Source organism: Citrus clementina, unplaced genomic scaffold, assembly GCF_000493195.1.
Source record: "Citrus clementina cultivar Clemenules unplaced genomic scaffold, Citrus_clementina_v1.0 scaffold_2, whole genome shotgun sequence".
Classification (NCBI taxonomy): domain Eukaryota; kingdom Viridiplantae; phylum Streptophyta; class Magnoliopsida; order Sapindales; family Rutaceae; genus Citrus; species Citrus x clementina.
The window spans coordinates 10,779,995-10,792,213 of record NW_006262688.1 but is presented as its reverse complement, the minus strand read 5'-3'; the positions used below and the strand labels follow the sequence as shown (position 1 = coordinate 10,792,213).

Below are 12,219 nucleotides of genomic sequence, written 5' to 3'. Positions count from 1 at the left end.
AATTTTTAAATTATGTTGATATAATTTTTCATTTATATAATGAAAAATTTATTATATCTTTAATAATTTTATCAAAATTATTATTTAAAAATTATATTTACTACATATCATTAATTTTTGTTTGATAATTACAGTTTTTTTTTCACGCAACTGTAGTTTAAAAGTTATAATACCTTAATTTCAAACAAGACTTAATAGGAATTGAGCCATGAAAGCGACAACCCTCGTTGGAAGCTTGACACGTGCACAGACACGCGTGACCAGCCCCCTCCTCAACAATATTTGTTTTCTACGACTCAAATTTAAATATAGGTACAATAGATTATGTGCTAAATGATGTTACATTATCGTTTATTGACGAGGTACATGTCCATTGTGAGGTGAATGATGATTAATTATTGATATTTGAGCTGCAAGAAGCAGTTTTACATTCTATAGTATCAAAGGATGATGCGGAATTCGCTATCAGCAGTGTGAATATTCCCCCTCAATTCACCATCCTTTCATAAAGAGTAGAGCTTTTCATCATGAATTATGTGCATGAAGTGAGGTTCCTTAATTTCTTTTAAACCATAATGGGTCTAGGCCTAGGATAGGACCCATTGAGAACATCGTCAAGAACATACAGCAACAGCAGCGAAAATGGGTAAAGCATGCAGGCCACCAAACACATCCAAAGTGGGAATGTGGTGCGGAAACTTGCGATCAGCCCCATCAAAATGCAAACCAGTAGAATTACCGACACTTCTGCTGAAAAGTTCCATGTTAAATGGCGAAAGTAAACAAGACTCAGGAAGACTGACAGTGAAAGAATGTTACTCATGGTCACCGATCCATATATCTGCAATTGCGTACCAAACTCATACAAGTTATTAGGCACCGATACCATCATGGTAATTCAGTAAGCAATCTGAGATTGACAAGTCATGCGAAGAAGATACAAACCGCAGAGTATGTTAACGATGAAGTTCTTGACCTCTTTCGGCTGGCAAATATTAGAGCTGACACTGCCTCACTGGATGTAGCAAAAGGCAGAATGATGAAGGCGACAAACAAAGAAGGAATGTTCGAAGCAGTTGAAAAGTTGTCGACGGCATCCACTAGAGGATCAGAGCACACAGCAGCGACAATGGTTCCCATAAGCAGAATCGACACTGCTTTGGAGGCCATCCATTTGGGATTTTCAATAAGCTCCGCAACTTCATCGTTCTTGTCCCCCAGTAGGTCATACTCTGTCCTTGCTCGCTGCATTTCAACAATTCATTAGATGTGATCATTCGTTGTTAAAATTCAGAACCCAGACTGGAGGTTAGCAACAAACCTCTTGAAAATCATTTATAAGTCTTGGTGTCCAGGAGCCATCGTCTTGTCTTTGTATGGCAGAGTGCTTAAGCCTATTTAGCCATCTTGAGATTCCTACGACAAATTCATGCTCATCGATACATGAATCTTTTGATGTATCAAAGTCTTCCATTACTTTTTCAATAGCATCATCAATGTTCGTATCGACATCTTCAAATTGGATTCCGATAACCAGAGCTCTCAGCTCTTTCGCTGACAGGCATCCATCGGCATTCTCATCAATAATGTTAAATAACCTGTCAATAAAGTGGTGGAAAAGTGCAGTGAGAATCAGCAAGACTATTATTTTGTAAAATGATGCACAGTTATAAATTCGTTGAAGTTAAGCATGGCCAACTTTTGTATGACATCTATATTAGGCTCCCCATCATCTGTAAAGAGTCTTCCCAATGCATGCATTTTGACCAGTTTCAATATTCCTGATATTAACTGCTTCTGCTTTGCGTATTCAATTCTTCTCTTTTGGATCCACGGCTGGAATACCTGCAGGAATATCCAAAGGTAATGTTCTGCAGGCCTAGGTCGTGGAAGAAAATACATAGTTCAGCTGTTGGTAAATAAGATTTTGACGACCATTCATAATTATAGCTTTAGCTACCTGATAAATGCTGTAAGCAATCACTAGTGAAATGGAGACAATCAGTGAAATGAGGACTGTTACGCGACTAATAGAAGTTGTGTTGAGGACTTGTGGTAGCTGGACTATTATGAATGGAACAACAGATAAAACCATTATCCTTGCAGCATAGCAGGTCCAAACATCAGTGCTCACCCCAGATCCTGCATGCATAAGAAAACATGCATTATGTCATTAACTGAACTGAAAGTAACTAGATCAGAAACTCATTAATGACACAAATGCCGTCATAGGAATTAAGTTACCAGTGAAACTGAATCTTTTTGTATCTTTTAAATCTACTGCAGTGGTACCCTCGATGTCACACTTGCCGACTAAGAGACAGGAACCCCATAATACTGTAAGAAGCATGACAATTGATCCAGCTAACAAGCCCATTCCAACGGATACCTGATTTTGAGCTGTTTCTTTACTCCCAGATAGCCCGGATGCTATTGGATAATCAGAGAGTAAGAAGAAATAAGAAAATAAAAAATTAATGACAGGGCTACATAACTTGCAATTGAAGGAATCAGAGGACTCACTACAACATGAAAAGACAGAGTAGTGCTATGTATATTGTTACTGCCCCACAGAATTTTCATTTTCTACCCAAAGAACCCTATTTCTATTTGTACCTCAGAATCAATTTTTACAATCATAATTTTATATTAGAAGCTAATCACTTATCAATCGTCCAACAAACTCAAAGAAGGTGATTTTTTTATGAATTGCGCTCAATGAAAGCAACTTGAAAATGGAAATGTAGTTGTCTGAAACCTTTAAGATTGTACTTGTTGAGGAAATTATAAAAAAAAAAAAAAAAAAACCGACTCAGTCTCCAAGAAATCCTGACTATTGGATAATCTACAAACTAATGAACAAAGTTCTTGGTCTTGCTCACACGACAAGCAGCAATTCGACCTTGATTTGTAATATAAAATGTGACTTTTTTTTTATAATTAAATTTTTGACAAAGTTCTTTTGGGTATTGGAATATTTTAGTACTATTTATTTCAACTTAAAGACAAGTTCCAAACGTAGAAGCAAGAGAAAAACGATGCAGGCTACTGAACCGGAAAGAAAACTTGTGCTGTAAGCAATTGTCTAATTGATTTTGGAAACGAACCAAAACTGTTAGAAAATTCATTGGCTAAACATATTAATTAAGCAATCAGGATTGAGCTTTGGAGAGGGAGAGACAATGGTTAACGAAGCTCACCGAGGATGATTGCTGCATCAGGAACAGAGCTCAATACGGGCAAGAATAAGCCACCGATAATGCCAGGACCAATAATTTGCAACAAAATCTCACTTCCATTCGACAACAACTTGGCAGCCAAGAGCATCAAGTAACCGTACACAGCAATAAGAAAAACGTTGCCAAGCAAACTGGTGGTGCATGGCAAGAACCCATAAGTTTGCTCACACATATCAGATGGCGATATCAAATACTTGTTATTCAATTGGGTTGAAACCGGTTCCCGAACGTCGTGGGTTCCATCAGAGATGACTACAGTTGATAAGTTGGTGATAGGTCGAGCTCGAGTATGTGCAGGGCCGGATAGCGCAAGAAAAAAGAAGGGCAACAGAAGAAATGCAGGCTTCTTTCCCATGTTTATATTGCTGGCTTAATTTTTTTATTAAGTTTTGCAGCCTAGATTTACATATATAGGTGTATGGCCTTTACACCGATGGTTCGTATCTATCATACTTGAGGCTGAAAGTTTTGCATATATAGTGAAAGAGAGGAGGAGTTAGATAAAGAGTAATGAAAGAAGAACCGATTTGAAATAAAATAACAGAGGATGAAGTTAACAAGTCTTTTTCTTTTACTTTTTATTTATTTATTTATTTTTTATCATGCAGGTGTTTAACAAGTAACAACAATTATACAGTAAAGATCTGGTTTCACGCAAGCATCGTCAGCATAATATTCTCATCAATTTAATTGAGTATAGAAGACTATAAGATAAGTGCAACAAGCAAGCTGATCCAGTAAGGGGAAAAAAAAATTGTTATATATACTGATACAATTGGATTAGATTAGATTGAATTATATATAGTGCTGACTTATGTTTGGTACCCTATCGGATTGGATTATGTTAAATTCAATTTACATGAAATTAAATAGTATTTACATTAATATTTGAATTTAAATATCAACAATTTATAGATATTCAACAAGAAACATTATAATCAATTAAAAATAAAACTAATAAGAGATATATATATTTATATATATTCAATTAGTTATTGGGTAGTCATAATTATAATAAAGAAATATAAATTATTTAAGTTATAGGTTATTTCAAATGAGATATATCATTTCATTAAATAAAATAAATAAAATTATTCAAATAATAAATAAATTAATAACTTTTAAGTAAATCATGAATAAAAAATAAATTACTTAATTAAAAACAATAAATAAATAAATAATTTTTAAGATATAAATAAAATGGTTTAATAAATTATGGAACATATTATAAATGGAAAAATATTTTTTTGACATTATCTAGTCCTAAGTAAACCCACATAAAAATTAGGATTAGCAATCACATAAATTTAGGATTAAAATTTTAATTTAGTTCACCAATCCAATCCAAGTGAGCATGCTAAACATAGTATTAATATTTTGTCCCAATAATTAGTTCAATTTTACACTTAATCCTACCTCCCAAACATAACCTTATAGTTTAAAAACTTGGCAAATTAACTTTTCAAAATTAATTTTCACATTATGCGATTTCCCCTAATTCCTTGGCAATTATATAATATACAATGAAGATTCCTCCTAGGCCAATTCATTTTCTTTTTTAAATTTTTTGTCACTCATTTTGAATTTATTTATATGGGGAATTAATTAATTTTTCTCGTACTGCACTCATGCCGTGCACGCGTGAAGAAAATCCGAGTCTAGTCAAACTTTTTTGACGTGGCAGGAGTTGAGAGGCTGGTTGGTCTGAGAGGAAGAAGAAACGAAAGCAAGAGTCGAGACCTTTTGCTTTTTACCTTGTTTCACAGTTTCAGTCAGCTTCCAGCCTATGACAAAACGACCACGCTTTGCGTCAACTTCATCGCTTTCTCTCTAGCAATGGCTACTGAATCCTCGGAAGATCAAAATCCAAACACTCCCTCACTGAACCCTAACATGAACCAGAACGAAGAGCCGCCACAAGATCTCCCCCAACCGCCGCCATCACCGCCGAAGCAACAAGTGCAAGACACCCCAACAGCGCCCGAAACCCTAAACCTAGAAATCCCAGATTCCCAAGATTCAAACCCGAAACAGCAAGAACAAGTCAAAGAAGATTTCTATACGGAGATGTTTTCTCCCCCTCGCCACGTGCCCAGTGCCTTCTGCAATTCATTTTCACCGTCGAAGCAACAAGTGCAAGAAACCCCAACAGCGCCCGAAACCCTAACCCTAGAAATCCCAAATTCCCAAAATTCAAACCCGAAACAGCAAGAACAAGTCGAAGAAGATTTCTATACAGAGATGTTTTCTCCCCCTCGCCACGTGCCCAGTGCCTTCAGTGTCACCTACACTCGCCGCGGCGCGAACCGCAAGCAGCTGAAAAGGCGCGCTTTGGTGGAGAAGAAGTCTTCGAAAAAGCTCAAAGCACTCAAACAAACCCTAAAGCCCGTTCCTTTTTCATCCTTAAAAAATACCCTTGATTTATCCCGCCACGAATCACTGTTAAAACGGCTAGGGTTATGGGATTTCGTGCATCTGGAGTTTGATACGAACATACGCACGGATCTCATCGCCCAACTGATCGCAACGTACAACTCAAACTCGCGTTGCAGCTATGTTAACGGTGTGAGAATTGGTGTGAACCGTGCAGATTTGGCTCGTGCGTTGAATTTGCCTTCAAATTCGACTTCGAAAAAAGATAAGGGTAATGTCAATGTGAATGTTTCTGATGGGTCAGCAGAGACGACGGACTTGGAGGAGTCGATGGCTTTTGTACATGAGATAGTGTCAAATTGGATGCTTTTGCACGATGACATGTCGATTCTGCCTGATGAGGTGATGAGAGTGCTAAAATATATCAAAGAAAAGAGCTTTGAGAAAGTTGATTGGCCTACTTTGATTTGGAATATGATGGAGAAAGAATTGTTGGCTGGTCCAGAATTGAGGAATTGTTATTATGCGTCACATATGCAATGTCTGATAAAGTCGCAAAAAAAGGAACTTTTGTTGAGCGAAGTGGTAAAAGAGGAGGTGGGAGAGGATGGTGATGGAGATGTGAAAATATGTGATGGGCTTGAAGATATTAAAGGAAGTGACTTGGAGGAGCATAAGATTGAGTTGAGTCTTGGACAGGACAATGTTGTTGAACTGAAAGCAAGTGTTGAGAATAATTTGAATGAAAATGCTGGGAAAGAGGAAAAAGAGTTTGTTGGGGAGGGGGATGTAGTTGGTGTTGAAGGAAATAGAAATGAACAGCTCTTATTATTTGATGAGAAAAAAATTGGATTTGAGGGGGACAAAAAGGAAGAAGAAGAAAATGGACAGTGGTTCTCTGATGATAAAAAAAATGTGGGTGAAAATGAGCTTCTTTTGAGGAGGTGTACGGTTGAAGGAGTTGAGGAAATGGACCGTGAGGAGGAGGAAAAGAAGGGCATGGACTGTGATGAGGTGGAAAAGAAACAAGAGGTTGGAGAAGGAGAGGAAGAGGGAGGAGACCAAGAAGACGAGGAAGAGGAGATGGAGGAGGAGCAGCAGCAAGAGGATGGAGGATTTAGTCCTCCTATGAGAGGTGAGACTTTAGAGATGGTAACCTCAGCTAATCTTATTCAAGGAATGGAAGCAGTGCAAGCTCCAACATATAGATCTGATGTGCACATTTGTGATGATGATTTACCAGCAGATTTTCTTTCATCTAGGGTTGGTACTCATACAATTCCAGGTGGTTCATCATCACATTTTGTTAATGGGGTTAAGAGAGAGATTCTTCATGATAATGACTTGTCTCATCACTCTATTAATGGCGGTAATAAGCGGATGAGGATTTCATGGGATAATAAGTCATCATCAGAGTTTTATATGTATATGGAGCAAATGCAACATCTGATGGAAAAGACTAGGATGCTTTATGAGGCAAAAGAACAAGCTTGTGAGGAATCAAATGTGAATCAACAGTTTTTTCTTAATGAATTGCAGAAGCGGGAGGGCATTATTGAACAGTTGCAAAAGGCTAGGTATGAGGTGGAACAGAAAAGACAAGAGGAAGTTTATAGGCTTGAGCGTGAGCTCTTTTTGATGGGAAATATACTTGAGGGATACAGGAAGGCATTGAAGGAGACTCGCAAGGAATTTGATGAATATAGAGCACGCTGTCCGCTGCCTGATGAGCCACTCTACAAGGATGTTCCTGGCGGTGAAGGTTTAGTTTTGAGTGTTATGGAACTGGAAAAGCAGCGGTTGAAGCAAGAAGAAGAAGAGAGAATGAACCGTCTTCTGATTGAAAACAAACTTAAGGACATTGAAGGCGGGTGGATTGCTAAATTTGAAGCACATAAAGATAGGGTTCAGCAGATGTGTAACCGTTTGCTTGATCTTGAAAATGAAGTGAAATCTCTTAAGGAGTTGCTTGCAAAGCGAAAAGGCTCTGAAACTTTGGAATGTGCCCCAAATGAGTTATCTGTACCGTAAGTTTATGCTTTTCTGTTATTATTATGTTAATCAGGAAAATGTTCTTTTTTATCTGCATTTTGATACAGATTTATGTATCTAGACCTTTAGTAAGTGTTGATATGTTAAGGCAGTGACAAAGACCGTGTTAGCAGACTGAAGTCGTTATTGTGTGTAGTCTAATTGTGGTTGCAACAAAGTGGATATTTTATCTGTGGCTTTTGCTGATAATTTGTTACTTGCTGATATGCTGATAATTTGTTACTTGCTGATATATATGAGATATGCTACCTGCTCGTGCCCTGCTCCTAGCTCGTATGTTTTATTCGATAATATTTCTAAAAATTTTTGACACTGGTCAGTTGAACTAAATTCACATAACTTGAAACAATAAAATGGACTAGTAGTGTGGATAATGACTGATTTCCAAATGTTTTCCAATTTTTATTATTTAGCTGGACAAAATCTTACCTTAACCGAGTTGACTTGGGTATATATCTCTACATGAAATTATTGAACCTAAAACTGTTTTCTTGTATCTTGTATTAAAATGTTACCCATATTGTGTTTCCTCCCTGCTTTTCTGGCCTGCTGCATTCATTAATCCAATATGAAGTTTCAATGTTACAAATTGAACCATATAAATTGGATTTGAAGAAAACCAGTTGAAGATTTGAAAGTTAGCTATGGCATAGGTAACAAGCTTGAAATGTCAGAATGTCCTTCAAAATGATTGATAACTGCCCTGAAAGTTGCTGTTGTTGATAAAATGTTGACGGAGAAAACTCTTTACTTTTGTCTTGTCGAATTTCTGCAACCTTTTGTTCTGTGTGTTTGTTAGGTGGTGACTGAGATATTGTTATTTCACACATGGTTATCTCTTTGATAAATGTTTTTTTTTTTTTCAATTACAAATATATGTGGGCCACTTCCCCTGATAATGCCTGAAACAGAATTGGCTAGTGAACAATTTTCAATTGTAAAAATTTTGCTGGTAACTTGTGTTAAATAGTTCAGATATGATTGATTCTAATTTAATTTACCTCAGTGCATGTTTGCATTATATGTTTCATCCACGGTACTCTGTTCTGAGAGTTCCACTGCATCAGTTTCACAAAGTACAAGATTGTCTCTCTGCTGTTTTCAAAATGTCGTCTCCTCCGAACATGAACAGGAAAGCTGGGCTTGCGTGGCAGGCTACTGCAGATTGCAGTTGAGGTGATGAAATGAAGAGAGAATAGTGGTGGATGGAAACTATGTTTTCCTCTGTAGTAATAATTCAACATCTTTTCAGCCCAACACTCAGAGCAGAACACCAGTGCCTTGATAGAATATGCATGTTAGGTTAACGTTTTAGTCAGTTGTTGATAATTTGTTAATTGATTTGAAGTCGTAATCTTTCATCTACTAGATACTCACATACTCATAAGACATCCATTACCATTTGTGCATTCACTGCAGCGCCGAGCTGTGCTTAGTGACTGCTGAACTTTTCACTGTCCAGTCATCTTTTGAGCGCGGAGAAGGGTGTATTGTACAAATCCGCTGTGGAATGCGCAAGCGCAGCTGGTGAGAAATTGCGAAGCAATTACCAGCGCTGCTCCAGCTGCTATATATATGCTGTAAGCAACGTTGATCAGTCTGACTTGGTCAAAACCTGCGTGGAAGATCGATGCGATCGAACAAAGCTGACTTAATTAGCAAAATAATAAATAATCTTCTTCAACAAAGACCTTCATTTGCTTGGTAGAGTGATCTATGTATTTATTTTTTTAATTAACTCCTGAACTTGGATGAAATAAAAATTAATAAAAAACACTGGTTCTCTAAGTACAAGACTTTGAATTAGTCTTTAGTTCAGTCTTTCCAATTCCAACGACCAGGACCTTAAGTATGTGGGCCATTTTGTTCAGCTATGACTACAAGGAAGGCATTGGCATTGGCATTGGCATTGAAATAATTAAATATTTATTTATTTAATTTTAGCCCGGAGCAGAGCACCCTTAGTCTCCAATCGCCACCGCACATGAATTTCCTAACTTCCATAATTTCACTGTGTTGTATCTTAATTAAGTTGTTATATTTATTACAAGAATTTTATTTTGACTTAGGATTACTTCTTAAATTCAGATTATTTTAATGATAATAAAAAAATTATATTATGCAAGAAAAATAAAATTGAAGAGAGAAAGAAAATATAAATGGCTTAATTCTATTTATATTTGTTCTTAAATGTAATTGTAATATATCAAGGATTTTATAAGATTAATGAAGGGGTGCTAATAGTCTAACTTTTATTATTATTATATATTTCTAAGAAGCAAAAAAAGATAAAAATACAAACACTATTTTATCCTTGCTTGAATAAAAAAGTATGAGTAGAGTACTGTTATTATATACAGTCAATTAGGTATGTATGTTACGCTACTATGTAGTGTGTAATAAAGAAATAATTTAGTTGACTCATACGAAATTACCAACCGTCCTTCCGGTGTCTTATTAAAACTGAAAATGAAAATCATATTGAGGATTTGAAGTCATTCTTTCTTTTTCGTTTATGTAGTGTATAAATAATTATAGACTAGTCCTTTTCTCGCCAAAAACGGTGGGGGGTCAGCTAATTGATATATATTTCTACAGTCCTTTCAAAATTATATACGACAATTAATCCGCTCCAACTTAAGAAGATGGACAAAATGTTTTCTGCTTTCCATTTTCTCTCGTTCTTTTTGATCGTCCTTGTCATAATTTCATCAAATGGAATATTTTCGAATGCGGATGATTATGATGAGCACCAACGTAAAGAGTTCAGTTTAGGTGGCTCAGTAGATGACTACTCTCGCGTTGGCAAAGAAGAAAAAGTTGCCATGAATATGGCCAAGGAACATCTTTTTGCTCGCGACATCGGTCACCGGCCAATTCTTCCTGTCCAGAGCTCTCATGGAGATTCTACTCAGGCGGCTTCTTCTGGTGAGAGCTAGTTTATGTAACATAAATACCATAATTCTAAGACGGCATCGAATTATGGACATAGCGCAAATCCGCACATCACAACTTGCTTACGTCCCCTAACAAACATATATACCAAAAAAGTTTTCCAATCCCGAAATCCGGATTTTATTAAAGTTGAGGACGTGTTTTATAACGTTGTAAAACATTGAAAATGAAGTTTACAATTTAAAAGCATGTCTCAAATTTTAATAAATTTTGGAATTCACAACGTCAAAGACGAAAAACATATTCATCTTTATGGGCGAATGAGCACACGCCAAGCTTAATTTCATTGGAGTGTTGTGCGATGCACAACTCTGGTTCTTCCAATGAGAGCTTGATACACGTGTAATTGCACACACACGAGCACCTAATCACACTCCTCTCTCTCTCTCTCTATATTATATATATATATATATATAATGTTTCAATCTAAAATTTTAAAGTACGGAAAATAATTTAAGCATTTTAAGTATTAAACCTCACAGTTTTAAAGGTTTCTTAGACTTTTTTCGCACTCTAAGATTCCAGATCAGAAAACTACTAAACATACTTAATTGATCTAGGATTCATAACTTTATAAAAATTTAAAAAAATTATTATACCATATGATGTAACATTTAATGATAGTTATTTGTCTACTATTGAATTTTTAATGATCAAGATTTTTGCAATATTTTAAGTGAAAATTTTAATTTACAATATCATAATTTTACAAATAAATGTAATTTTTCTCTAATACAAACATTTTATTTTATAAATTGCGGACTCACATTTGCAACTCACGAGGCCCTTTATGTTAAGAGCACTTTAAAAGTCAATCCGCAGTTCCGCACTTTATAAAATGTTGACTTCTACACCTTAAAATGATTAAATATATGCAAGATGGTGATGACTGACACAAGAAGATTGGCCAGGGGAACGATGGAGTGCTGCTCGTAGAGTCTTGGCAGAAGCTGAAACTCCGGCAGAAAAACGTCTAAAAATAGCAGTTCCTGGAGGGAATTTACATCCGGAGTTTGTGAATGTGACGTCTGGTCCTGATGGTAAGCTAATAAAGGTTACTGGGTTTTCCATTCAGGTATTCAATGCTGCAGTTCAGGAATTATCAGACCCGTTTCCGCGGTTTGATTTTCATCTATTTAAAGGTAGCTACAATTCTCTGGTCGAGCAACTCGCTGAAAAGGTACTGATTTCTTGACTACATATGTATCCAGATGAGATAATTCTTTCTCTTTGATTTTTTTTTTTTAGCATGATGGTTGACTTAGTAACCTGCCTTCTCGTAGAAATTTAACGCAGTAGTAGGAGACACGGCTATACTAGCTAATCGCAGCAAATTTGCTGTATTTTCACAACCTTATGCGGAGCCAGGTGTCCAGATGGTTGTATATGTCAAGCCTAGGGTTGCAGAGGGAGCTTGGCTGTTCAAGAAACCATTCAGTACTTGGATGTGGGCCGCAACAGGAGCCATTGTTTTGTATAACGGCTTTGTTGTGTGGTTAATTGAGAGGAAACACCATCCTGAATTCACCCGCGGCACTAAATTGAACCAAGTTGGCTCAATGATTTCATTATCCTTCACAACTTTGTTCTCACAACATGG

At 36.5% G+C, this 12,219-nt stretch overlaps 2 protein-coding genes across 5 annotated transcripts; one reads left to right on the top strand and one right to left on the bottom strand.

Annotated features, from left to right (window-relative positions):
* Positions 1-442: 442 nt before the first annotated feature.
* LOC18051517 (sodium/calcium exchanger NCL1) lies at positions 443-3,660 on the bottom strand. Its single transcript, XM_024191636.1, has 7 exons — positions 3,201-3,660; positions 2,245-2,430; positions 1,961-2,142; positions 1,700-1,845; positions 1,322-1,598; positions 946-1,245; positions 443-841 (listed from the first exon to the last, which is right to left on the bottom strand). The coding sequence occupies exons 1-7, from the start codon at positions 3,592-3,594 to the stop codon at positions 566-568; spliced, it is 1,761 nt and encodes a 586-aa protein (XP_024047404.1). The 5' UTR covers positions 3,595-3,660; the 3' UTR covers positions 443-565.
* Positions 3,661-4,948: 1,288 nt separating this feature from the next.
* On the top strand, positions 4,949-9,381 carry LOC18051515. Of its 4 annotated transcripts, none has more exons than XM_024190526.1 (2): positions 4,949-7,639; positions 9,127-9,381. In XM_024190526.1, exons 1-2 carry the CDS (start codon positions 5,076-5,078, stop codon positions 9,317-9,319), a joined length of 2,757 nt encoding a protein of 918 aa, XP_024046294.1. In that variant the 5' UTR covers positions 4,949-5,075; the 3' UTR covers positions 9,320-9,381. The 4 variants fall into 4 exon arrangements, with proteins under 4 accessions (XP_024046294.1, XP_024046295.1, XP_024046297.1 ...); XM_024190527.1 differs by having other exon boundaries at positions 4,950-7,639; positions 9,084-9,297; XM_024190529.1 differs by lacking the exon at positions 9,127-9,381 and adding an exon at positions 8,797-9,066 and having other exon boundaries at positions 4,950-7,639.
* The last annotated feature ends 2,838 nt before the right edge of the window (positions 9,382-12,219 follow it).